The sequence below is a fragment of the Chinchilla lanigera genome, unplaced genomic scaffold (genome assembly GCF_000276665.1).
Source record: "Chinchilla lanigera isolate Chin_1 unplaced genomic scaffold, ChiLan1.0 scaffold00050, whole genome shotgun sequence".
In the NCBI taxonomy this organism is placed as follows: Eukaryota; Metazoa; Chordata; class Mammalia; order Rodentia; family Chinchillidae; genus Chinchilla; species Chinchilla lanigera.
This window is the reverse complement of record NW_004955451.1, coordinates 6,422,254-6,449,938: the sequence shown is the minus strand read 5'-3', so window position 1 is coordinate 6,449,938 and position 27,685 is coordinate 6,422,254. Positions and strand designations below refer to the sequence as shown.

Here is a 27,685-nt window from a genome sequence, read left to right as displayed (position 1 = left end):
TATATATTCAGTAAGGCTACTATCTTAGTCTATTTTGTGCTGCTTTGACAGAATGCCCCAGTCTAGGTAATTCATAATGAACATAAATTTCTTTTTCACAGTTCTAGAGGCTGAAAGTCAAAGATTTAGGGACTGGCATCTAGCATTCTCGCTGCATATTTACATGCAAGAGGGCATCACACTGTGTAAGGGCAAAAAGAGGGTAAGTGAGAAAAAGAAAGAGAAGCTAAACTTACCCTGTTATGCTAAATCCACTCGTGAATTAAGGGCATTTATCCACTTGGATGGTAGAGACCCACAAAGCCTAGTTACCTCTTAAAAATTTTAGTTCTTCCCAGGCATGGTGACGTACTTCTACAATCCCAGCACTCAGGAGGCTGAGGCAGGAGCACCAGCAGAAGTTCAAAATCAGCCTGAACCATAGAGCAAGACCCTGTCTCAAAAAAAGTTGTAACTCTTAACATTGAGTATTAAATTTCCAACATGTGAACTATGGAGAAACATAGTCAAATCACAGCAGGTATATATGTGTGTGTATAATATATGTATGAGTGTGTGGATATGTGTACATAATGAAGCTATATAGACAGCTACACAAAAATTATGGTTTAAAATCAGCTTTCTTAAATAGGGGTGTAGCTGGGATTGAAACCTCTGACTGACAGACATGACATCGCTGAGTGTCTCCTGGTCTACCTCCACATGCTCCCTCCCTGTGGCTCCAGTACTACGAGGGTGAGTCAGAAACCAGCAAACCAGGGCTTAAAATAGGTTAAAAAGAATCTTCTCTGCCATTGAAGATTGTCAACAGAACAAAGAGTACGATACTTGGCCTTCACTGGCATTGAGATGAGCCTGATGAGCAGATGAAATGCAAGAGATCTTCTATGGAGAAGTTGGAGACTATAGCGGTAGAGAACTCAAGCTTTGGAGCTAGATGAATGAGATCAAGTCCACTTCTGTAACATGCCAGCTGAGTGACATGGTCCTGTTTCTTCACTGATAACGTGAGAGGAGTAAGACTGCTGAGCTCCTCCAGGAACACATGGATTTAAATTCAGTAACACACACGGCAGGCTTTGCGAACATCACTCTAAGCAACACTTGGTCTCCCTGTTACTATTCTTTTACTGAATTCCCCCATGGTGAGGAGTACAAAAGTGCCCAGAGGTTCATCCCTATGAAATGCAGCTCCATTGGCTCTCTTTGGAATTATTTTCTCAGGGACAGTGTGAGAAAATGAATGAGACAGAGAGGCCTAGATTTTCATGAGATGAAGAGAAAGACACAGGCCCGGGGTGAAGCTGGAGACTGTTGAGTATCGCTGGCCCCTGGAGCTCCACGGTGGCCGCAGTCTTCCTTTCTCCTCATTGTCACGGCGGCGTCTGGGCAGAGAGGAGCTCTGGAGCCAGACCTCTGAGGCTGTGTGTGGTGAGCCTGCAGGGGCTGGCAGTCGCTGAGGGCGGAAACCACTGTTCGGGAGCCGCTGGCAGTTTAACTGTTTCTGTTGCTCATTGCTGAGGCTGAGAAAAAGGCAGGAAGGCCAGAGCATCCCATATCACGACTCTGTGGTAAGAGCTGCTCTCCGAAAGCTTCGGAGGTCTCTGTGTAACTATGGGCTTATCAAGCCACTTCTGGAACCAGCTTTTGGAACAAGCTGGTCTCCTGTCAAAGCAACAGTTTGGAAGAGGTCTTGGTTTTGGTGCTTTCCTGCTATGCATTTGAAAAGCAATACTTGGTCCCTCGCAGAAGTCACTGGTACCAGTCTTCTGGGAGGTACGGCTTTCCTGGATGCATAGGGTCCTTTCTTCATACTTCCAATTATTAACTAGGACCCTTCTTATTACAGTGAAGACTGGGGTCTTCCAAAATCCTCTAAAAATAAAAGAGCCAGTATCTCCTTTATCAGCCCCCCTCCAGAGGTCCATCTCACTGACCTCAGGACTCTTTTGAAAGAAAAATGAAGCCAGGCACCGTGGCACATGCCTGTGGCCCCAGGACTTAAGAAGGCTGAGGCAGGAAGGTCATAGGTTGGAGACCTCATGTCAAAATTTTAAAAATAGAGATAGGGATGTAGCTCAGTGGTAAAGCCCCTGGGTTCAATCTCCAATACATCAGAAAAACAAATCAAGCTGAAATAGAAAAGGGGAGGAGGGATGGAGGGGAGTGAGGGAAAAAGAGAAAAGAAAAGAAAAGAAAAGAAAAGAAAAGAAAAGAAAAGAAAAGAAAAGAAAAGAAACAAAGAAAAGAAGAGGCATGACACCTTTCTACTAATGAGGATAGAAAGCTGTTCAGCAACAGCGAGTGGAATAAACAATAAGGAATGGAAATAAAATATTGTACAGCCCATGAAAAAAGAGATTTTCATGAGCCAGAAATCGAAAGACAAGCACCACATGTATTTTCTCATCTGTGGAAACGACAGAAATTTGACCTGAAGGTAGAATTGGCATTAGTAAGGATTTGAAAGTGTGAAGTAGGGGGAAAAGATTGGATTGGATCAGTATAGATTGTACGAATATATAGAACTATCACAATGAACCCCATTAATCTGCACAAGTAATGCACATTCATAAAAATGGAAAGACTTTTCCAAATAATTTTAATGACTTGGGGGAAATGCCCTTAATGTAATGTGAAGAATAGGGAGCAAAAATGTAAACCTCACAGAACAGTGGATCTGAGAGAAGTCCATGGACCAGCAGCGTCAGCAGCGTGCAGAAACTGGACAGAAATGCCAGCTCTCAGGCCCCAGTTTAGAGTCACTGGCTCAGCGACTGTGAGCCAGAGCCCACAGCCATACGTGCTTTAATGACTGGCAGGTGAAATAATGCATGTGAATGTTTGAAAATAATTAATATAGAGCGTGAACCAATGTAAATATGTAAAAACATACATAGGGAAGGACACGTGTAAGAAAGTAGCCATTTTCTCTGTGATAGGATTATGAACGGATTCTTCTCTTTTGATCTTTTGTGTCTTCTGCATATTTTACTTTTTCTAAAATGAATATAGCTTGCTTTCCCATTTAAAGAAAAAGTCCAAGGAAGAGTTCCATTTCTGCAGCCGATGGTTGTGTCACATAACTATGCGTGCTCCTTCAGAGTTCTTAAAGTTCTCATTCTCACAACATCCCTATATTTTCTCTGATGAGTCTTCTCAGAATCACTGCTTGTTTACCAACTTCCCCACCCTCAAGCCTTGATGCCCCGCAGCTATTATTAATGAATAACATTTGGGAAACTGTCAAACGTCTCTATGCTTGGTTTGTCAAAAACAGAGGAAAAGTTGTTTTGTTTCCTTTAAGCATAAAATGTTCTTTTGTACATATTTAGAGGTTAATATATGTTCATGCGTTCGTAACAATTTCAGCATCTGCATATATTTTCATGCACAATTTACATTTTTGTTTGGATTGACTTTTTTAAACTACATCTACTGGAAGGATTTTCTAGCAATTCAACCCTTCGAATTTTAAGGGGTTCATTTACAAAATAAGCAGATAGACTGGATTTTTATTTACATAGGAGGGTGAAGTTCTACAATCAGCAAATAAGATAAATATCGCATATGGTCAAAATCACTCCTTCGCAGAGATGCCATCGTAAACTGTTAGGTTTTCCAGCCTCAGGAAGGACTTGGTGTGGGTGCCAGCTACCATGAGCAGAGGACACGCTGCAGAAACGTGCACCTTTAAGAAGACACCCTTAACTGTGTGAGATACTCACATCCCAAGAAGCTTTTCGAGTCAGAATCCACATGAGAAGGTCATGGATTTTCCTCCTCTTTTATTCTCATTCTCTTGGCAACAGGAGATGAAATTGCCTAAGGTATTTAAGTTATTCTGGAAGCGCTCTTTTCTTCTGTCGTGGTCAGTGGTACATAACTGCATTTGCCCTGGTCAGTGGCACATCTGGCAAAATCTCCAAGTCCCTGCAGGACCCTCCGCCACTCCTTCCGCTCCGCTTCTTTATCCTCCCCCATCAGACGTTCTCCCGAGAAGAGGTTCTGAACCTGTCACCTCAACCAACATACTCAGGCCTCTCTCAGCCTCTAAAACCCTAATAAAAATTCACTTCCTACACAAAGCTTTCCTCAGTAAAAAGAGAATCCTTCTATGTTCTAGATGTCTCTAGGGGGGCTGGGGATTTAGCTCAGCGGCACAGCACCTGCCTGACAAGCGCAAGGTCATGAGTTCGATTCCCGGTACCAGAAAAACACACACACACACACACAAAAAAAAAAATATTCCCAATAGATGTCTCTGGGATGTTTATCCCTGTCTCTTACACTTCCATTTGAATGTATCTTCACTTGCCCAGGAGACTCTGAGGTTCTTGAAGGCAGTATCCAAGTGTCTTTAATGTCAGACTTGGCTTGAAATTCTAGATCTGCTGTTTCTAACAAATCTTTTGTAAACTATGAAATCTCGCTATGCCTCCCTTCCCCTCTGCAAAATGGAAATATCATAGCGAAGACATCTGAGATTTAAGGTGAGCATCAAATGAGATACTGCACAGGAAGGGGCTGGCACAATGCCAGCAAGTGCTAGATGCTTTCACTTCTGTCCTCAATTCTGATTCAAATAGAACAGACGTGCACTGTGAACATTTGTTCATTCAGTGAATGAATGAATGAATGCTATGCATCTCATTAAGTGCACACAGATCCCTCTGAATTCTCAGTGGTTAATGGGGAGTTTATGCTTATCATCTGTCTACAAGTTGATCATAGAATATGAACCAGTGGGTCTGTGTAATTCCTAAGGCAGGCATGGGGTGCATGGAGGTAAATTATTTGTCTCCAGAAAGCTACCAGAACCCATCTCGTTCGGACCTCACGGAGCTCCGGAGCTCGTGTTTTCACCCTTGCAACGAGCATTGTGATGTTGATCTGTGATTTTTGTCCGGATACAAAGAAAACCTGAGGAGGACTAGGCCTTTCGGGAGAAATTTTATAAATAGGGACTGTTTGGGGTAATTTGAAGATCAGAACACGAGTCTGTAAATTAGCATACTTCATTTAGAGAGGTTCCAATCACACAGGACTTTGGCTGTCGCTCGGTGAGGGCACGGGGTGAAACCAGCTGCTTTTTGGGTTTGTCAAGCATCTCAAGTCATTTCTCAGGAGTTGGGGTTTGGCAGAGCCTGAAATCCATGTTGCCAAGTCCTTCTTTTCCCCTTCATTTTTAAGCCCATGTGTATTTTAAGGGAAACTTAATCTGTATGTTTCTGTTTCCTTTACACTTAACTCATAAAAATGGTTTGTCAGAGCAATTTGATGTCCCAAAAATCTTTGGAGCCTTTTTAATGATATTTTTTAACCTTTCCCCCCTCCCTTAGACACAGGAAATTGCTTTTTTTTTCTTAAAGAAAATGAATCAAACTGAAAGTCTCAAGGTCAGTATTGATAGGTCAGACACACAAGTTCAGAGAGCAAAGCATTTGGGAAAATGACTTCTACTGCTGCTCCCACAGAGTTTCAAGGGCACAAGGAAGACAGATTCCACAGCCAAGGAGATGGCGATTATTGGCAATGTGCTGTGACAGGGTCCTAAGATATCTGACCTACCGTCCACAAAGCTGAGGGTCTCTCCCCCATCTGTATACTTCTGCATTGAGAAATCTGCTCCAGCCTCTTTAGGATTTGGATTCCCCCCAAGTCCAGCATCACATATTCATGCATACAAGTAGTCTGAACGAGTTGCGACCACTAATTTCAATACACAGTAACTGTTTTTCTAATCTAGTTTTCTGCATCATCCCTAGAGGGAGAGAGGACAAGGGTTGGCATGCTGGTATTAATAACCATAGGCAATGTTCTCACAAAACTGCATAGAGATGGCATTCCTCCAAAGTTAATGGGTTTGATGTCACTGGACATATTCCCATAATGCCTCAGATATCCACGGTGTAGACAGAAATGTCCAATGTGGTGGGGCTACCTCTCAGATATAAGAAAGAATATCTGGAGTTGTATGACCTGTATCAGATCCAAGTTGTTGGCTATGCTACCTCTTCTGCCATCAGCTGGGATTAAGCTCTGGTCTGTCTCCTTCCTGGCAGGGTGATCAGTGACAGATCAGATTGGCTCTTTCTGGACATTAAAGGTCACAGCATGTTTTGTGCAATAATTTGGGATCAATCCGTCATAGCGTCTCAGTTTAGTCATAAATGGTCTAAAACCCTTTGGCTAGCTTATCCTATCTCATTTTAACTACATGGCTTCAAAACTCTGTAATATAATGGCCTGAGCTGAGGCGTTCTCTATCACATGGACCAAAAATCAACATTCATCTTCCAAAACATTCATCTTCCAAAACAAAATTGAAAGCCAGAGAGCTACTCAAAGAATGCCTTGGTGGCTCTACCATTTTTAAGTGGGGTTGGGTGCAGTAAAGTTGGACTCATTGAGTGATGAAGATACACAGCTTTGAAAAGCTCCTCATGTCACTAAGTTAGCTAAGCTGGCTTAGCAGGGAAATTCTGGTTCCTGGCAGCTGAATGAAGAATAAGAGATGAGCCTGTCTGTAAAACAAGAACATCAAAACAGGGCTCTGATACTGCGTGATATTTATTTTGAATCTTCCATGAGAAGAGAAAGTAAATGAAAGAAAGCAGCCTATCCTAAAAATCCGTGAATCTGCTAGGCCTGGTGGATATCAGGTTGCACACCATTGATAAATCATAGCCAAATGCAATAATCAGATATCTGCTGCTTTTCAACAGTCTGGGCAGTGGTAACAAACATACTTTTTCAAATAACTGCTTTAACACAGGCTCTGGTCATGAGATAACTTCATACATTAAATACAATTATCTCCGTTTCACAGATGAGGAAAACTTACTTTCTAAGGAGATTAAGTAACCTACAAATTTGCATAGTTAACAGAAGCACTGGGATTCAAACATAAGCCTGTTAAATTCCAAAGCCTATATTCTTTCTTTAAAAGAAAAATATTTTGTGGCTGGGGATTTAGCTCAGGGGCACAGCGCCTGCCTGGCAAGTGCAAGGTCGTGAGTTCGATTCCTGGTATAGAAAAAAAAAAAACACTTTATCTGATTAAAAAACCTACTGATACTAATAGTAACCTACTCAAACTTGCAGAAATAGAATATTGAGTCCCCCGTAATTCTACCCCCTCCCAAGATAATTGTGTTAATAGCACAGAGTATATATTTCTGCTTTTTCTATGCCTATACTACCAAACCTAGAGCTTATACTACATTTTAAACTTGCTTTTTAACTTTTGAACTTGCTGTTTAAAATTTGTCTTGAATACCTTTCTATGTCAGTAATGCGTATCTACCAGGTCTTTTTAACAGCTGCGTCATGTTCCATTATAAAGACTGTGATGGTTTATCTCAGTCTCCACTTCATTCCAAGTTTTGGGGACCAGAAGCACTCTTGCAATAACACATGCACTGTTTGTTCACGTTATTGCACATTTGTCGACAGAAAGTCATATGACAATTCCCGGAGAATGAATTCAGTACTCAAAACAACGTGCAACCTATGCTCTGCCTCCTTTATGAGGCCACAATTCCTTGGGCTCCCACCAAGGAGTGTTTTTGATTTCTGGAGTCCAAATTTTCAGGCAAGACACTTTATGTCGCCTTTGAACATCATCACTAGAGACTCTGAGCGGCAACAATTCCATTAGCCTTGGCATATAATCAACACAGTCCAACTCAAAGGCAGTATGGTTAGTGGATTTCTGAAAGCGATCTTTTATTCAATATTATATTCAGTAATTGTTGACTGATTGTGTGTGTGTGTGTGTGTGTGTGTGTGTGTGTGTGTGAAGCACTATGCTAGACCCTGGTTACACAATAGTAAATCGGGTAGCACACCCCCCAGGCTCCCAGTATAAATGGTTTATACAAAATCCATCAATTCTGTTCAGCACTAGACCACTGTTACCCAAGCTGACATAGCCTTGATGTGCCCACAGCCACTCCATAATATTCACTATAGTTTTCATGCCACAGGGCTTGAATAGGAGGTGGTCTCTAACTCACAATGGTTTAAATTGCAACTTTTTAACCTACTTTATGGTGGTGCAGTAGCACCATCATACTTGGAGATTTGCTTTGAATTTTAGATTTTGATTTTCTCTCTGCTTAATGCTATGCAATAAGAGTGTCTGTGGCAATACTGGGCAGCAGCGGCCGCTGCAGTTCCCAGGCACCCACAGGATCATGGAGGTGTCAGCTGTTCCTCTACTGGGCACTGTGTTGCTATGTTTGGGCGGTTAGGTGTATTAAATGCATACTTGATTTATGATAGTTTTCATCTCTGAAAGTTTTATCAGGCTATAACCCAATCATCAATCAAGGTGCCCTTGAATATCGAAGAGAGGTTAAACCAGACAACCCGAGCAGGCTATTTTCATAGTTGCCCAACTTCTTAATCAGTCATTTAACTTTGAGGCCATTGTAGTTCCACGCAATGCTGTTGTGAGAAATAATACAAGGATGAATCCCACGTTCTCTTTACCCTATGTCTTCCAGGAGTAACATCTGACATCAGATAATGCTATTGCGGCAGGAATAGTGATAATGACGTAATCAGGAAACATAACGATCCTACCACGGCAAAGATCCTTCAACTTCTTGTTCTTAACCATACGCAGTTCCCTTCTACCCCCACTCTCAACTCCTACCGAATCCTTACAACCACTAATCTACCCTCTATTTCTATAATTTTGCATTTCAAAATGTTATGTAAGTAGCATAATATAATATAATATATAACCTCTCAATACTAGCTCTTTTCATTCAGAAAAATTCTCTGGAGATTTATCTAGATTGTTTTGTGTATCAAAATTTCTTTTTTTGGACGAGTAGTATTCCCTTGAGGTATGCATGTGTTTTTTCAGTTTGTTTAACCTTTCATCTACTGAAAGACAACTGGGTTGTTTCCTGTTTGAGGCTATTATGATGAATACATGTGTTAACATTTGTGTACAGGATTTTGTGCAAATACAGGTCCTTATTTCTCTGAGATAAATGTCACATTACAATTGCTGGAATAAATGTTAGTTGTATGTTTAGTTTTTAAGGACACTCCCAAACTGCTTTCCAGAATGACTGTGCATTTTACATTCCTACCAGCAGTGTGAGAGTGACCTAATTTCTCATATCTATGGGGTGTTGCCACTATTTTTTACTTAGCCATTCTAATATGTCTGTAGTGATAACTTATTGTAGTTTTAATTTGCATTTCCCTAGAGGCTAATGATGTTAAACATAATTTCATATGTTTGTTTCAAATGCTTATTGCTTTTATACTATTTGTATATCCTCTGTAGTAAAATACCTCTTCATGTCTTTGGGCCATTTCTTAATTAGATTTTTGATGTTGAGTTTTGAGAATTTTCTTTTCTTTTTTTTTTTTCTGTTTTTTTTTCCTCAATGCTGGGATGGAATCTAGGCCCGGCATATGCTAGGCAACCTTCAATTACTCCAGCCTAAGATTTTTTTTTTTTTTGAGACAGGGTCTCACTATGCAGTTCAGGCTGGCCTTGAGCTCACTTTATAGCCCAGGCTAGTCTCAAACTTGCAATGATGCTCCTGCCTCAGCCTCCCAAGTGCTGGGATTACATTCATATACCACCACGCCCAGCTAAGAATTTTTATGGATATAACATTATGGATACGGATATTGTTTTTCATCTGATATGTATTTTAAAAATATTTGCCCATGCTTCAGCTTGTCTTTTCATCCTTTAAATAGGATCTTTTACAAAACTGAAGTTCATTTTGATAAAGTTAAACTTATCAAATTTGTCTGTTATAGATTTGTCACAAATCTAAGAACTCTGCATAGTCCTACAACTTGGAGATTTTTTCCTATGTTTCTTCTGGAAGTGTTAGAGTTTTATATTTAAATTCATGACCTCTCTTGAGTTAACTTGTGTGTAAGATCTAAAAGTTAAATTGAAGTTTATTTTGTTTGCCTCTGGATGCCGGAATGCCCCAGTTCCTCTTCTTGAGGTGCCATCTTTCCTCTGTTGGATACTCTTGTATCTTTGTAAAAACCTGGTGGATCTGTTTGTGTGGGTTAATTTCTGGATTTCCTGTTCTGCTACACTGTATGTCTTTCTCTTTGTGCCAACACCATACAGCTTTAATTGCTCTAGTTATATGGTAAGACTTGAAGTTGAGTACACTGATTCCTCTATTTTCTTTTACTTTTTCCAAAATTGTTTCAGCTGGGGCTGGGGATTTAGCTCAGCGGCACAGCGCCTGCCTGGCAAGCGCAAGGTCGTGAGTTTGATTCCCGGTACCGGAGAAAAACAAAACAAAACAAAACAAAAAAATTGTTTCAGCTTTAGTTGCCTTTCCTACTACATTTTAGAAAATTCTTTTCTGTATTTAAAAACAGTTCTGGTGTTTTGATAGGAATTGTAGCAAATATGTATGCCACCTTAGCAACAATTGATATTTTTAGTATGTTGAGTCTCCTAATCCATAAAGATGATATAGCTCTCCATTTATTAAGATCATCCTTGTTTTTTCATTGGCATTTTGTACTTCTCAGCATATAAGTTTTGTACTAGTTTCATTATATGGAGAGATAAGATTTCATATTTTGAGTAAGTATAACTCTAAAATTGTATCCATGTAGTCATTGCTAGTATCTAGAAATAAACTGAGTTTTATATGGTCATCTCTTATTTTTGTAGATTCCTTGAGATTTTCTGCATAATCATCTTGCCTTCAAATACTCACAGTATTTTTTTCTTTCCCTTTTTGATATATGCACCTTTAATTTTCTTGCTTGGCTTCACTGGTCAGAAATCTCAGTGCTTAGCATCTATGATGTATTCATGAACATAGGGGGAGAGTATTCAGTTTTTCATCCTTTACTATTATGTTAGCTGTAGGGTATTTCATAAAGGTTCTTTATCAAACTGAGGACATTTCCTCCACTGCTATTTTTCTAACAGTAATTATCATGAATAACTTATGAGTAGAGTTTTATCTAATATTTTCATGCATTAATTGATATGATCATGTATTTTCTTCTTTTATCTGTTAAGATTTTACTCACTTATTTTCAAATAGTAAGCCAGCTTCATATCTCTTAACTAAATACCAATTAGTTGGTGTATGTATATTCATATATTGCTGAATTCTTTGTTAATGTGTGATTAATAACTTTTGCAACTACATTTATGAGGAATATTGGTGTATAGTTTTACTTTTTGGCACTGTCTTTGTCTAGACCTGTTCTTAAGGTGATGCAAGGTTCATAAAATAAATTACAATGTTTTCCTTCTTCTTCCGTGTAGAAAAGCAGTAAGTCAAATTGTTGTTCATTCTTTTTTAAACATTTTGTAGTATTTTCCAGTGAACTACTCTGGGCCTAAATACTTTTTTGGTCTAAATGATGAATTCAATTTTCTTAATGATTAAAGGACAATAAAAAATGACCTGTTTCATATTGAGTTAGTTGTGCTAGTCTGCTTTTCAAGTACGTGGATTATTTCATTTTAAGTATCAAATTTATGTTTGTGAAATTGGCCCTTGTCTTTTCTTATTATCCTTTCAATCTCTGTAGGGTAGGTGATAATATCCTCCATTTAATTCCTTGCATGGATAAATAGGGTCCTCTCTCTTTTTCCTAATCAGTGCGAATAGATGTGCAAATTTTATCTATTTTTTCAGTTAACGTTTCTTTGTTTAATTGTTTTCCCTATGATTTATAGTCTCAATTTCATTGATTTCTGTTTTTATCTTTCTTTCTCACTCCTACTTCTACTCTTCTTTTTGTTTTTACTCACCTTCCTCCTCCCCCGTTCTCCTCCTTCTTTTTCTTATTCTTCTAAATTAGGACAAAATTTAATCTTTTCCAGCTTTATTGAGGTACTCTTGACAATATAATATACTTAAGATGTACAATATGAGATGATGTTTTCATGTATATATACATGTGCATTCATCACCTTGTATAGTTACTGTCTGTATAAATGTGTCAGGAACACTTAAGATCTACTCTCAGCAAGTTTCAAGTAAACAGTACAATACTGTTAACTGTAGTCACCACACTACATTAGATCTCCAGAAGGTAGTTACCACACATCACTGAAACTTCATATCCTTTGCCCAATATCTCCCAATATAAATATTGAGTAAGTTGTGCTAGTCTGATCCCTGGCAATCATTCGATACTCTAATATCATGAGTTTAACTTTTTAAAATTCTACCTATAGGTAAGATCAGGCAATATTAGTCTTTCTGTGCATGGGTTATTTTATTCATCACAATGTCTTCCAAGTTTATCTGTGTTGGCCCAAATGACAGGATCTATTCTTTTTAAAGGTTAAATAATATTCCTCTGTGTGTGCCTGTATGTGCCTTTCTTACCTACTAATCTATCATTGAACACAGGTTGATTCCTTATCTTTAGTATTGTGAATGATGCTGCAATAAACAGGTAGGTGTGGGTAGCTCTCTGAGATATTAATTTTTGTATAGCCAGAAGCAGGATTGCTGGACTTTACAATAGTTTTTAAAAAAAAAATTTTTTGAGGAACCTCCATACTATTTTCAGTTATCCCACCATCCCAGATCTTGTGCAAATACTGCTTCAATTTGTATCACTATTAATCAGTGTTACTAGTTCTTGGCCTTCATGGAAATGTGACATGCAGTGAGTACTCTATTGGTTCTGCTTATTTTGTTCAATCTTATGTTTTTTAGATTCATTCATTCATTTATTGTTGTATGTCTCAGTAGTTCATTCCCTTTTATTGTACAGCAATAGTCCATAGAGTGAATATACCACAATTTATCTCTTACCCTACTGATGATATTTCAGCTCTTCCCAGATTGCCTATTTTGACTAAGACTACAGTACTACAAAATTCCTGTATGATTCTTTTTGTAGGCATGTATTTTCCTTTCTTTGGGCTAGAACCCAGAAGTCAAATACTGAGTAATAAGGCATACATTATATCTAACTGTATAAGAAACTGCCACATAGTTCTCCAAAGTTATACCACTTGAAGTCCTCACCAGCAAACTGTGTGCATAGTAGTTGTTCCATATCCTCTCCAACACTTGATGTGAACTGCTGTAGTTGGTGTACATTTGCAACTCACTGTAGCTTTACTTTGCGATTTCTGATGAGGGATCATGTTGAGCGCATTTTCTTATGCTTTCTAGCCACTTCTTTATCTTATGATTGGTTTATTTAAGCCTTTTATAAGGTATTGACATTAATTGCTCCTTATAGATAAGAAAATTAATAAGTAGAAAACCAGAACTTCTGTCACATCTCTGGATCCTCACCCATATTCAATTTCCAGTATCCTAGACTTTTTCATTGGTTCCCCAGCATAGCTTGCAGTCCTCTGTAGCATCCTGACAGCCTATAGCATCCTTAATCCCAAGGTCTCTTAGACAAGGGTGCACTAAAGAAAGATATAGATTCAGAGAACAGCAGAGAGGAATGATTTTGGATTAGCTGGAAGCAATAGTGATTTTTTAAACAGATCTCAAAACCATTGCAGTTTAATCCTGGGGTCTCTGTGTGAGGCCTGGTGCACTCAGTCATGGATTTACTCTCAGTTCAACGACTCAGTGCTGCTGAGCTCAAAATGAGCTCTACTTGTCTTAGTGCAAACGTGTTTCGCTGGGATACATATAACCCTCTTCAGCCAATGAGTTTTAATTCAGTTAAGCTAGCCACAATTCCTCCATCTCCTGCCACAACACACACTCAATATTTTGCTGATGACGGATACATGCTCCTGAGTGCTTGATTTTCTCACTAATGAGTCTGGGTGAGCTGGTGAACATTGTGTGTGTGTGTGTGTGTGTGTGTGTGTGTGTGTGTGTGTGTGTGCTTTGAAAAGTCAATACATTTTGGCCTTACAAATGTCATATATAATCCCTACTTTTCCTTGATATTGAAGGTGAATTACTAAAGATGCAATGAGAACTGATTACTACTCTGCTTGTATTTGCTAGACTATGTTGGAGTATTGAGGATCTGAGTAATAGTGAACCACTGCGACTTTCCTTTCAAATTAAAAAGAGGCTAGCTTGGCTGCAATGGCAGCACAGGGGGAAGAAAGAAGGTGCCTGCTGCTGTCCTTTTAATCTTCTCTGAGGAAACTCTTAGATTTTCTTTCCAAATAATGCATAAATTGAATAGACCATTGAGCCTTTAGACCCATTCATTGCTTTGCTGTCTGGGGTGATACCTCTAATAGGTCTGACAATGCAGAGGAAGAAGTGCAGGGATGACTTGGCATCTGCAGCTCTTGAGAAAGTTCTGCTGCACAGTCTGACAAAGTGGCCAGAGCACCCCATTCAGACCCCTGGTGTCCACACTCATCTGAGTTCAGAGTCTGGGACAGAGTGAAGAAAGAGAAATGGGACAGGAGCCTGAAGACAGAAGAACTAGGCCAGCAGTCCAAGGACTGCGCCAACCTCTGGGACGGCAAGACTGGAATAATAGAGATGAGACCAAAATTTAATGAGCTGAATCCTTAAATCTTTCTTAAACATAAACTACAACTTCCTTAGCTTTCTTTCAGTTTTTCTAGGTGTTTTTTCTTTATTCTCCAGTTTATCAGACATCCTCTCGCAGCTGTGTGTTTTAGATCAGATACTCTTGACATTTGTACAGCAAACATGATCTGGCATTTTTAGAAGAATGGAAATTTTTCCTCTCAGCCAAGAGTAGTTTTAATGGGGAGCATGGCATTTGCAGTTCAGTCTTTAACTGACAGGGTGGACTACCTTTGTAATAGTGGGTCTTCACGCCCAGCTATAGGTCTCCACTGCTATGTCTGAGTGTGCAAATACAACTCACTTCCTCACTTCCCCTTCACCTTAATAGTCTCAGTTCCCACTGTGACAAGGTATAGAGGGTTCTCTCTTTAGTCCTGAGATTTACCACCCTGAGGTCATGGAGATAAACAGAGGAGGACTTTCCATTTATCAAATTGATGAGGTATTTCTTGCAGGGGAGGAAGATGAGCAACCTGGCAGCAGAATGGGTCATGAGGCAGGAATTCCATGTCATCTAAGGAACCCTGACTGTACAGTAAATGTTAAGGAGGACCAGGAAAAGGGAAAGGCCTCTTTAGAGATTTATTTATCTAGCAATTCACCGAAGGCGAAAGGCCCCTTTCTGAACTTTGGCCTTAGGGGCCGACAATTCAGTATAGGCCTGGCCTGAAACTCCACATAGAAATATTTCTGGAAGCATTTAGAAAAACTCATTTTGATTGGCACTTGGGAGAAAAAAATTAAATAAGGGTGGAAAGAGAAGAGCTTTCTCTACAGTTTGACTGACCACCAAAACTACCCAGACTCCTGCAAATCACGATCCTCCAGGCAGTCAACTAGAATAATCAAAGGAGCAAATGCTCGTGTTTTATGGGAAGCAAGTAGGCAAAAAGTACCAGTCCCCTCAACAGAAACAGTGCCTTGGTTCCATCAAAGATAACATAAATAACTGCAGATTTCTATTAATGAGGAATGTCTACATTAGTTGTTATTTTTAGAGAGAAAACATTTCCTAATAAAGAACTTGTGTAAAGCAGATCTGAGTAGGGAAAGAGTGGTCACATGCATTGAATATATTGACTCTGTAACATCAGAACATGTCAGTACAAACCGAGAGTCGCTGGGCAGAAATAGAACATGGGACGTTTGTGGCCAAATGCCCATCTCTGTGCTAAGTAAGTTCTCCATCAGCCTGTTGATGGCATAACATGTGAGCAGTGGAGATGGGTTTTCGGTCATGTAGTTTGATCTTCTCTCTTAAGAGAGAAGAAACTTGAACATGTTTTTAAAAAAGAAGTCAGTAGAATCTTCTAGAAGACTTTAGTTGCTGTCAAGAGACACCACAAGCCAACCTGCTTAGACCCTTGTGTAGAAAGGGAAACTCCACCTGTCTTTACCTTTGACTCTTAAGGAAGGGGTCAGTCCCACCTCCCAGTTAACATTTGCTCAGGAAGTCCACTGTAGAGTGTTTGTTTGGAGGGCCAGAATCTAAACTTTCACTCCTTGTCATGGTGATTTTTCTTTAAAAACAAATGACAGATGGGAGGCACAAGAAGAGAGAGACTGCAGCAATGCCGCAATAAGAGACCAGCAGAAGACCATGGACTTTCTTCCTACTTTACCGTTGTTATTGTTGTTTTCCTGTGTGCCTAGGGGTATCAGGCTTATTATCAGCACTGGGACTAGGAACGTGGCAGACAATATGACAACAATTTCCATCCTGGTCTGTCCTTGAATGGCCAGCCAGTCAACACATAATCAGACCATCTACAGCTGCACTGCTGCTGTTGACAACTTCATTATACCCCTGATATTCAGCTGGGTAATTCATTTCCTGAGCAAGGCAATATCTCCTGATATGCCTAATGGCTTGAATGTAATTTTGCAAGCTTTTGAAGATTAATATGTCCCCCCTTGCGCTTAGCTTTGCCCTAATATGGGAAACAATGATAATTACCATTAGGAAACAACATTGCCCTGTTCAGCTTTTTAGTGTGTATTGGATCTGCAAAGCACAAAGGCAGGAAATATCAGTGATTGGAATGATACATTCTACGTTGTTCATTAAATATCCCTGGTAACTGTTTTTGGTGCTTGCTCCTGCATATAACCTTCATATGAGGTCTTGCCAGAAATCTAAAATAAATTTTATGAAATTAGTTAATTCTGGGTCCTGGGGGTGAGGGGGGCTTTAGTATGATATGCTCAAAGTTACAAATGCTGTCTGAGACGAAAGAGCAGGTCAAAACTAAGAAATGCGACCCATGGATCACGTCCAATACTCAGCCTGCAATTTGTCTTTAACCTGGACAAAAATGTAAAATGTATACCTCTAGGTTCTCTTTAGTTCTATTCAGTTCAATACATATGTGTTAAAAATTGCCTACCGGGCACAGGGTCTCCCACCCCAGCAGCTGAGGGGGAAATTTAAAAGTTAAAGATAGCTGGGTCCTGCTCTCAGGAATATGTCGATCCAGGCAGGAAAGTGCATGGAGCCCACATAACTTGAATAAGGCAGGCTGTACTGAGAGGGCTAGCATAGTTACAAATACCACAGTGACAGAGGAGAAAGACATTCATCCCACGTGGGGACATAAATGAGAAGCGAATATGCTGTGTCAGTGCCACCTACCTTAGTCCACCAGCCAGTTTGAATTTCTTAAAGAGACTCTAGCACCCTGAGAAGCCAACTTGAGTCAACTACGACTCATGTGATTTCTAAGCGCATCTTGGTCATTGCTGGTAATGATTGGTGCCCAGTACCGTGAGTGAAAATGGAGACGCCAGCACAGAGCTGGGTCCAAGGATTTTTCAGTGTTTTCCTTTAACCTTTTCTCTACCGTGGCACCTGTTCTTTTTGACTCTATAAAATTAAATTCTATCAGGCAGACCCCTACTGGCTGCTAGAAAATAGAAGCTGAGCCTGTGCCACTGTTCTTAACTGCAAATATTTCTGTAGAACTTTTTTCCCCAGTGCTAAGAATTGAATCCGGGCCCTCACACATGCTAGGCAAGTGCCCTAACCCTGAGCTACATCCCCAGCATATCCCTACGGATATTTTGACATTATACTTTACTTTTAAAAAACGAAGAGAAAGCTGAGGAAGAGAAACATAGGCAGACACGGAAGAGAGGGTCTCCCTAAAATGAGGCAGTCTTATCTTTCAGTATTCTGACTCATCAACTTGACCACTTTTGAGCTGTCTATTGCACACGGACCTCAGGGGCTCGTTTTCATGCCTGCTAGGGAAGTTCCTATAATTTGGTGGGCAGGTGGACAAGTACTTAGGACTTTGGAGTAGTTGAAACCATGCATCTCGTTAGCTGCTTTATTCTCTTAATCTAAGCGATCTTTTGCTGGTTTATGAATTACGTTGGATCTTTAACAATCGCATTTTAAAATGATTTGAGAATTCAGCACAACATTGGGAAAGTAACTGAGGACCCAAAAGGTATCTTTGGTTTTGAATTCCCCAGAGGAAAGGCCAAAATGGGTGGTACACATGGGGAAGGATTCCCTTGTCTCTGCGAAGGATGACAGGCCTCTACCACAGCCCCACTACAGTCCCCATCTCACGGGAGCGAGGCATGACCGACACCTCACTAGCAACCTGTATATTGCACACAGTGCTCATTATGACCAAATCCAGTGCATCAGAGAACATAGATGGCCTTGGGGATGGTGTGAGGAGAAGCGACCTGTGCGGACTCCTCCTGAGGAGACTTAGGTGAATACTGCCACCTATTGATAGGTGAAACATATGCTACAAATTCTGACTGACCTGACGTTGTGCTGAGGCTTATCAGAGCAGCTCTCATTACATAGTTGGCCCGAGGATCTTCACAGCTCTAAATTCATAATTCTTAATACATCTGTGATGAAAAATGTCTGTTACACTCATTTCAAACACTCACAAAATACATGTCTGCTAAGAGGCAAAGGAGTTAGAGACACTGAGTTTACAGTCTGAGGCCTGGGTTTGAGTCCCACCCTGGCCCCTGCGTACACATAAATGAGCTAATCTCTCTGAACTCTAGCTTCCCCATCAACAAAAAGTGGATAATCCTACTTTGCAAGGTGTGAGAATTCAAGGACACTGCCGCGTGGCACACGGAAGCATTTGCTATTATTTTTCCACGGAGCTGCTAGAAGTAACTATTAGGGACACAATCATTGATAATATGACATACCACATCACATATCAGACTCTGGCGAACTCATCTGCATGGGTCAGTTATCCTTAGGCAACGATCCTTGTCTAGTAGACTATCTTTGACGTCCAAAATCAGGACAGTGTGAACATAAATATTGAAACTTTAAGTGTGCCAATTGAGAAAATGAGGATAAATGAGGTTCATGACTGGACGTCTCCTAACTGCGCTGGAGGATATATGGGGTTGAGGCGATAAAGAATTATGATAAAACTTGGGAGCTGCATATAAATGGGGCTTTGTGACCTGCTGGATAAGGTTGAGACTGAGAGCCAGACCTAGGAGGCTCACATTCCTTCCTCGGCATGGTGTGGGGGATCGTGGGCTCCTACAGACAATAGGGGATTCATAGCTGGAGAATTCTAATGATGACTGAAAGGAGCGGGCAGCTAGAACAAGAAGACTTTTCAGCAGCGCGGACTCTGATTATCACATCAGTGCTCCAGCCCGGCAAGAGGCTGTGGAGAGGACGCACGAAGCTGTTCTTGGAAAGCTCTCCTCGAAGTGTTTGCAATCTCCTTAAGAGAATCCCACTTCTCAAAAATGCACCACTGGAAAATCTCCCATGATTAGTTCAGATAAACACCCTGTCATCGACTCACCCGAGAAGAAATATGGACCAGCTTTTTTCAAAGAGTCCTTTTGAATGCCATGTGTCTAGGCTTCCAAGACTTAGAGAAAAATTCCAAAAGAGTGTTTCTCAGGATACTCTGGGACCGTTCCCTTTAGTCTGGAAGGTCAGCTGGGGCTTAAAACAAAATAATCAAGAAATAACATGCCTCTGAACAGTCTGCACCTTTTGAAAAGGTCTCTTCTGGACTGAATAGCCATCGCCCTCCCCAACCCCTTTCTTTTTTCTTTGGGGCTTAGAAATGGAAAGGGAGGAGGAGGAAGAGTGTCACATTCATTACGAACAGCTTCACACATAATAAGCATGTTCAGCTACACCCTGGGGTGTTCGTTTTCTTTTCCTATTTTTTGGCCCCTTTTTGGCTGCTTTTGATAAATAGCACATTTTATTTTTGAAAAAAGAATCGGGGCCATTATTGAGGAGCCGCGCCCGTAAGGAAGGTCAAGAGATTAGAGAGCGGAAGTAGGCTGGCCGGACTCCTTGCTGACCACAGTAAGGGACTGCCACTTTCTTCTCATAATTTACTTCTGAGAGTCTAATGAAAAGGCACTCCCCCCGCCAGAAAAAAGTAAAACATTGTATTGTTAGAGAATAGCCATCAAAAAGTGATCAATTTAAATTTATGCCTTACAAACAAACCGCATGTAACTAACTGCAGGGCACACGTGCATTTGCAGTGATCCGCCGACATTCTGAAAATACGGGCAGGATTTGGGGGTGAGATTAGGCATGACTGGCGACAGATATCGGTAGACTCTGGCCCCATTTCACAAGTATTCTGAAACTCTAAGCACTGCATGTTACAAATCAAAGAACAGTATGTTAAAAAGGTATCTCTGGATTTAGCTTGGCCAGCTCTCTCGATTTACAAGTGGAAGAACAGAGGCCTGATGATAAAAAGTAATGTGCCCAGCCAAGGTCTCATGGCAAGGAAGGAGCATCTGGGAGACCCGAGCTCAAACTCCCCATCCCACAAACCCACGGTCTTTCCACGGAGCTAAAGAACCCTATATGAGGAAAATGGCGGAAAAGGAGAAAATTGCACCAGTACCATCACCCTCCACAAATGGCCCCGCAGGCTGCTCCAGGAAGTCCGCTGATCACAGCTTTTACTGGCTTCTTCAAAGCATCTAGGGGATTTAGCTGGGGATTTAGCTCAGCGGCAAAGCGCCTGCCTGGCAAGCGCAGGGTCGTGAGTTCGGTTCCTGCTACCGGAGAAAAACCAAAAAAAAAAAAAAAACAAAGCACTCTAGGTGCATCTTTGCAGCTCCAAGGGCTCTGCTGCCTGCTCTTTTCTCTAGCTTAAAAAAGTGCACAGACCATGAATGCCCAAACTACTTTTATGTGCATATCCTGGGATCATTAACATTATCAACACCTATAGATAAAACTTGAAAAATCACCTTCAAAAAAAAATCACTTTCAGTCTCTCTCTCTCTCTCTCTCTCTCTCTCTTTCTTTCTCTCTCTCTCTCTCTCTCTCTCTCTTCCTCTCTAATTCCTACCCTTCACTAGTCCTGTAAATTCTACCTCCAAAGTACACTGCATTTTCATCCCAATTTTTATTTTCACATGCCCTTTCTTTCTTCTTACAGATTCTTGCTATTTCTGTTCATTACTCACAATAGCTAGACTAGAGGAATCTTACTCACCCGCACTGCCATTCTCCTCAAATTCCTGCCGCCTATATCATAAAGTCTAGACTCTTTCATGTAGCACTCAAGTCCTCCTGGTCCAGCTCCTGTCTACGCTTTGAGTCAAGTTTCTGTAGATCAGCTCACTCCAGTCCTGTCCACTGGACTACTGGTCCTTCCCCAAATAGTCCAGGTGCTCTGTGCCTTCGTTTCTTTCCCCTGTCTTCCCTTCAACCTACAGGAGTCTTCATTCCCCCACATCCAGTTCAAATGCATCCGTCTCTGTGAATCATCCCTAGTATTCCAGCAGGAAATAATAATTCTTTTCTGCTCCCTTAGCACACTGCTCAGACTTTCAGAGATGGCACTTATTTAATTCTACCTTGTATTGTAATCAGTGGCATCTCTCTAAGTAGATCTCTTTGAAAAACTGCTTCACCCTTTGTACTCCTCCCCCCATATTGCTTCATCTATTGCTTTACATATAATAAGTGCTTTTATTTCTTAATATTCATTGAGCACTTACTAGCTGCAAGGCACTAGGCCAGGAAGTGTAAGGGCTAGGGGAGGAAGTTGCTTTTTTTTTTTTAATGTAATCTCTTTCTTCAAAGGAGCTAATCAGTAAGGCACGATTACAAATAACCTAAGCAAGTAGAATAACTGTGGGGGTGGAATTGGGTGGAGGGGAAGTTCTGAGTATGGAACAAACATTCTCAGTGTTCCTAAATGAGAACACCAGCGTTATGACTGCGAGGGAGGGGTAACAGGAAGAGGAGAGGGAAAGAAATAGCAAGACTGCTTTTAGATTCAGGTCTGTGCTATGGCTGTTACTAAGGTCCTCTTTAAACCTGACTGATCTAAGTCATCCTTCCCCTCAAACCAGAGAAACTGTCCTAAAACAGAACTGATCATTTAACTCCTCCTTCAAATGTTTGCTGTTCAACAAATCAAACATCGGATGATTGCAGTCATACACTAAGAGTTACAGAGAATACCAGTGTGTAGAGATGACACAAAATCCAGGAACAACCTGGAGAACAAAATAGAAGACCATTCTGTAAACTGCAAGAGGGGGGCAAAATAAGAATGACCAGTATGGCTTGAAGCTAATCAAGAAGAGTTCAAGGAGATAAGCCTGTAGTGCATAGCCACTTCACAATAAAAATTAGATTCAGTTATGAAACCCTCCACTACACCTTGAGGGGGATTATTCATTCAGTTAATGTACATACATTACACACATCTACAAAACACTAAATATGTGTTGAGTGCCTTCAAGGTGCCAGGAACTCTGTCAGACATAGAAACACCAGTGAATAAGTGACTTTGCAGTAAAAACTCTTAGACTACAATGTGATGACTGAAGCAAAATAAACACAATAAAATATGATGGATGTAATGATGGGAAAATATCAGATGCCATACTCTCAGATCATAGAACAGGTAACCTAAAGCCCTAAGGCCTAAGCAAGTACCCCTGAGATGTGATCTATAAACCAAGACTCCAAGGCTGTGTAGAATTTAGCCAGACAAAGGAAACTGAGTATCCAGGCGGAAGAACACCAAATGCAAAGGTCAGATGTGAAGAGAGAGTCTGGCCTGTCCAAGGAGCTGAAACATATTGAAAAGCAAACTACAGCAAATAGAAAGGTGGTGAGAAATTAGGATAGAGAAGAACTCAGGATCAGAGTACACAGAATTTTCCTAAGGTATGTCAAGGACATTATGTCTCATTGATAGGCTCTAGGAAACATTAAAGTATAGACACTGGGTTTCTAACCTGCTGAGTACATAATATAAATGGCTTGAAGAGTAGGTTAGTGAAAAATGAACTAATGACTCTCCTTCTCAATGGACTGGGACATTTTGACTTGCACTTGAGTACAGATTGAATATTCTTTATCCAAAAACCTTGGGATGGGAAGGATTTCCTATTTCACATTTTGGAATTGTTCCATATTCATAATGAGATATCTTGGGGCTAGGGACCTAGGTCTAAAAGAAATTCATTTATGTTCCATGTATACTTTATACACATAACCTGAAAGTAATTTATACACTATTTTAAATCTTTTTGTGCATGAAATGTTCTGTGTTGTGGAATAGTCCATTCATGATGTCATGGCAATATTCAAAAGTTTTGGATTTTGAAGTATCTCACAGTTCAGATTTTCACATTAGGAATGCTCAACCTGTATTTGCAACAAGAAGTGGTGCAGTGGTGGCAAAGGCATTGTCTCCTTAGTTTTGCAGAGGACATTGAGCTCCTGACCCCCATAAGCAACACCCTGACCTTAGCAGAAGTACTCAGAGTCACCTGTCTTAGCCCAGCAGATAGAACATAAAGTAAATCTTCATCAAAGTTAATTTTTCTAGCTGTCAGGGTAAAATATTTTAACTGGAAATCATTTAGACCTAAAGGGATAGTCTGGTACTTTTTTAATCCTTGATGAAAAAATAGCCTTCTGAATCTGAAGGACATGCATATTTCCAAGTTGGATTATTCATAGCAATGCTACCTGAGCAAGTAGGTCCAAAGGAAGAAGGGGAGAATAAATATTTCAGAGAGAAGGTTTTCTGTTTTTGAAAAGAATAGAAAAGGTAAGGTAATTGTGAAGAGCTGCACAGAGCTCTTCCCTTGGAAATCCAAGTTTTCTGAGTCCCCAAGCCTTGCTTCAACTCCCAGCTCCAGAACAGCCGCCTGCTGAAGTGACTGAGCTGCCAGGGAGCATGGTGTCTCAGAAATACAAAAGCCCATTCCCAGGATCCTAGGTCATTACCAAGACAAAGATTAACACTCCACCCTCTTGCTTATGACCAAGACACCTTCCAGATTTACCACGGAGCTGTATTTCAAATTTAGGAGTTGATTTGGCTTCAGGCATAAATAACAGACCAGAATCAGTGCCTAGCAAAAGGATCCAAAATGATTCCTGAAGTCATCAAGGAAGCAAAGCATTAATTTGCCAGAGATCTAAATAGACCTTTAGAAAGATTCTTAATGCTGTTGGGAGGGCTGTGTGTGTGTGTGTGTGTGTGTGTGTCTGTGTGTGTGTCTGTGTGTGTCTGTGTGTCTGTGTTATTCATACTATCAGAAAAGCCTTCCTAAAATAATCAGCAGAATGCAACGGTCCTTGGACATTTTATTTCAGAGAGAAACATAAAAAAAGCCTACATATGTGGCTTTCTAGGAAATCCATTGTGTATGTTTCATTAGTCATATAAACTATAACATTGTGACAGGAGCCAGGTACACCTATCTGTGGCTATCACAGAGGAAGCGTAGAATGTTCCTCCCAAGACTGAACTTCTCGGTCCTAAGTCCCATGTCTAGTAACTACTTTTTCATATCTGCTTAGATGAACACTTGAGCCAGGACTGAGCAGCTCTGACTGGATTTAGAGCTATCTTAGTGCCCCCTCACTCCTGCCAAGAGCATATAAAGGATTGCACAGGTGCTCTAGAGTGAGGGCATGTGGCCGCCACCTGTGTGCTTCTGGTCTCCAGCAGTCAGCTGGCTGTCCCAGAAGAGCTACAGTCACATACTGCTGGAGAGGATCTTGGTTGCCAAATGACAAATCTTCTCTTGTCATTTATGCAGTAAAGGCTAACTGGCTGCCTCGCTGCCGCTCCGCATACCTCTGAGTGACAGTCGGTTCTGATTCGGAACGCCAGGAAGCTTGTTCCCGCATGCCACTCCGAGTGGTCCTCACAGATACAATAGGCTAATCACACTGAAGTCATGGCATCCTTTCACTACAGGCACACAAGCTGGAGAGATCAAGCTTTTCTCGGGCTGCAGTCCCGAGAATACACCTAGCTTCTGAGACAAGCTGCCTCCTCCTCCCCTCCTCGTCCTGAGCATCATTTGTCCTTTTATGTTGCATTAAAAGTAGCTTAGTGATCATGGACTTCAGCTCTTGCCTGGAATGATCCTGTTCGCATTTTATCCTTGACACAGAATAGGAAGGAGGTTCGCTTGCTTTGCGCAGAAGCTGAGCCACAGGAGAAAGCAAAGCCAGTGTGATTTATTGAATGAAAGCACTGGACAATTACCAACAACTTGTTCCTCTGCCGCCTCCAACAACCTAAGCTGGTAAGTCAAATTTATTGTTGTCTTTCTTCATGTGAATGTGCAGGTTTCTTAGTCACTGATTATTTTTTAAATGTGTTTGTGTTGCTATGGTGTAAATGATATTTAAAAATAAATCTGCATCTTCCAAAGTTAACTGCAGGCGGTCTATGTGGAATGCAACCAAGCACACACACAGCGGTCCTGCAATAACACATACACATCCACAGGGAGCGACCAGGATGGGGGTGGGGACACCCCCTTTCTGCTAACTGGGCCATTTCTTTGCAGCAAGCTTGATCACATTAAGGGTTTGCATAATTGCATTGCACTAGCTATGAAAAATGAATTACTCTTCCGTCGTACACAATCATTTTTCCAGTCGGGTTCCTGAGTACCTACAAAATACCTGTTGGTTCAGGTAAAAGATGGGCCTCAACATGCTGATAATCCGGAGTACAAACCCAGCATGTTACTATGTTAGCAGGCTGGGCATGCAGAGTGTATGGCCTGCCCACACTCTGTCCATCCTGGGTGAGCATGTCCACAAACAACACCATGATCTTAGTGTTAAAGACACCTGCCAGAGGAACATGATAGACATGCACTTACACTCTTGCTTGACCTACTGCCACTTTTGGACCTGTGTTCCTGAAGTCTTTTCTTTATTCCACTAATTATGTGAGTGGTAGAGTGCAGTGGATTCAAAGTGGGATACTGTAAGTGTCCTACTAGCTGTGCTGGCTTTTGGCCTGGCTCATCCCACAGGAAGCACCACTGATAATCAAGGTGAGTTTGCTCTGTGCTGGATTCCATAAATTCCCTTACTCCCTCACTCCCTCCTTTCCTAAATGAGACGTAAGTCAACCTCTGCAGAGGGGGAAAGTAAAGGGAGAAAGACATTGCTTTTCCCTACACCAGTCTCCTTAGTCTTTTGTTTGCCTGGCTACCACAAAGGTTTATGGCAACATCAATCCATCTCTGGAGAGCTCAGAGTCCATATAAATGTCATATAGAGTTTAATGTCTTTGGTGTACTCTATCTGCCATATATCATGGGTCATATGGATGAGGTTGTAGCTTTGGGTGCTGACAAAGATGGATGATGTTAGAACACTTAGCAGCATGATTCTCTAAATAAAAACTGAAGTCAGGAAATCTGAGAGATGGGCGAAGTTCTGCCTGGTAGAAACAATCCCCATGCTACTTAATCACAAGAGAAGGGTCGTTTCTCCCAGGTGACTCAGCTATTTTACAAATGATGGCATTCTAAACAGAAGGAGACAGAACTGCCTACTCGTTAGAAGACTGGTGAGATGTCAGGATAGTAGATCACTTTTGCTGATTCTCATGCTAAGTTTGTGTCTGGGAAATTCCTTGAGCCTCCTTGAGTCTCCAGTTTTCTATCCTCCCTCCCTTCCATCCCACCTTGTTTCAAAGAACACATGCTGAATTCAACTAAAATATGTGCTCATGAGGTACTAGTTTGAACTGTTTGGTTAAAGGGTGCATTAGGTAATCAAGATCATTTTCCACACACTTTCATCCAGGAATCATTTGTTAGAAACTGGCAGAGGAGAGTATATGTGGGGCTGAGGGGCTGTGTGTTCCTCCTCTCAACTAAGGAACATAGAGCACTCAAAAGAAAGCATGATCACACTCAGGCAATAAGAGGGGGACACAGAGCTGAAGCATGGCATCTTTAAAAAATCAAATTCATACAAGTAGACTGAAATAACCGGGACCTTTTTCAATATTGATCAGTAGTAACTGATTTTCTATGCTCATAATTCCAAGGTCCTAATGATCTCCAGTGTCTTGAAATAAACATAAAAGTATTTTAAGGGTGCAGTTCAAGTATGTGTATAGAATTTAGGACAACTTTCAGTTGCTCAAATTACCCCCACGTCCCCACACATGGAGTTAGCAGCCATACATGTGCTAGGACTTGAGTTCTGGAAGGCTTACTTGCCAAAAAAAAAAAATCTGGCCCCCCTCTAGGATTTTGGTGCCTGAAATTCTTTCCTTAATGCTTCAGTTAGCTATTGCTGTCTTTTGTAAAGCATAAACATTCTTGGAAGAAATAACAAATTGAGCCAAGATATCTTATCATGAGTGCATGTGTTAAATTTTTCCACCTCAAGTATACTCCAAAGAATGTTAAATTATTATTACAATAATTATTCTGCTTTCTGCTTACTTATGCCTCTCTCCAAGAACTCCCTTTATAATTACTCTTTCACTCTACAGGAGAAGTAAGCTATTTCCTTCCTTCTATGGAATGCTTGTATCAGACAATACCATCTAGATATGTCACAGCTCCTTGAGAGTCACATGTGAAATACCAAACTCCCTACCCCTTACCCACTTGAAACTCATGATTTTTAGGTCCCTCTTTGATTTCTTTTGTTTAAAATTATCAGCTGACCCATAGGGCACCCAGTCAACCAACAAGGCTCACAGAACTTATCTTCAGGTTTGCTGGTCCCTTTAGCGTCTCCATCCAATCACCAACACAATGTGGCCCATTTTACTTCCTTTGCCTGTTCAATCGTCCAGCTCTCTTCATCCCTGTTGCCAAAGCTGTAGTTGAAGTTTCCAGCTCTT

At 40.9% G+C, this 27,685-nt stretch overlaps 1 protein-coding gene across 6 annotated transcripts in view; it reads left to right on the top strand.

Annotated features, from left to right (window-relative positions):
• The window catches only part of Ankfn1 (ankyrin-repeat and fibronectin type III domain containing 1), a 387,596-nt gene that overhangs the window by 206,825 nt on the left and 153,086 nt on the right, over positions 1 to 27,685 (top strand). For all 6 annotated transcript variants that reach the window (XM_013519407.1, XM_013519406.1, XM_005394075.2 and 3 more), the window contains one exon: positions 24,969 to 25,103. Coding sequence is in view for 2 of the 6 variants with exons in the window: in XM_013519405.1 (XP_013374859.1) it covers positions 24,969 to 25,103 (135 nt within the window). In the remaining 4 variants the exon portion in view is untranslated. The remainder of the gene's footprint in view (positions 1 to 24,968; positions 25,104 to 27,685) is intronic.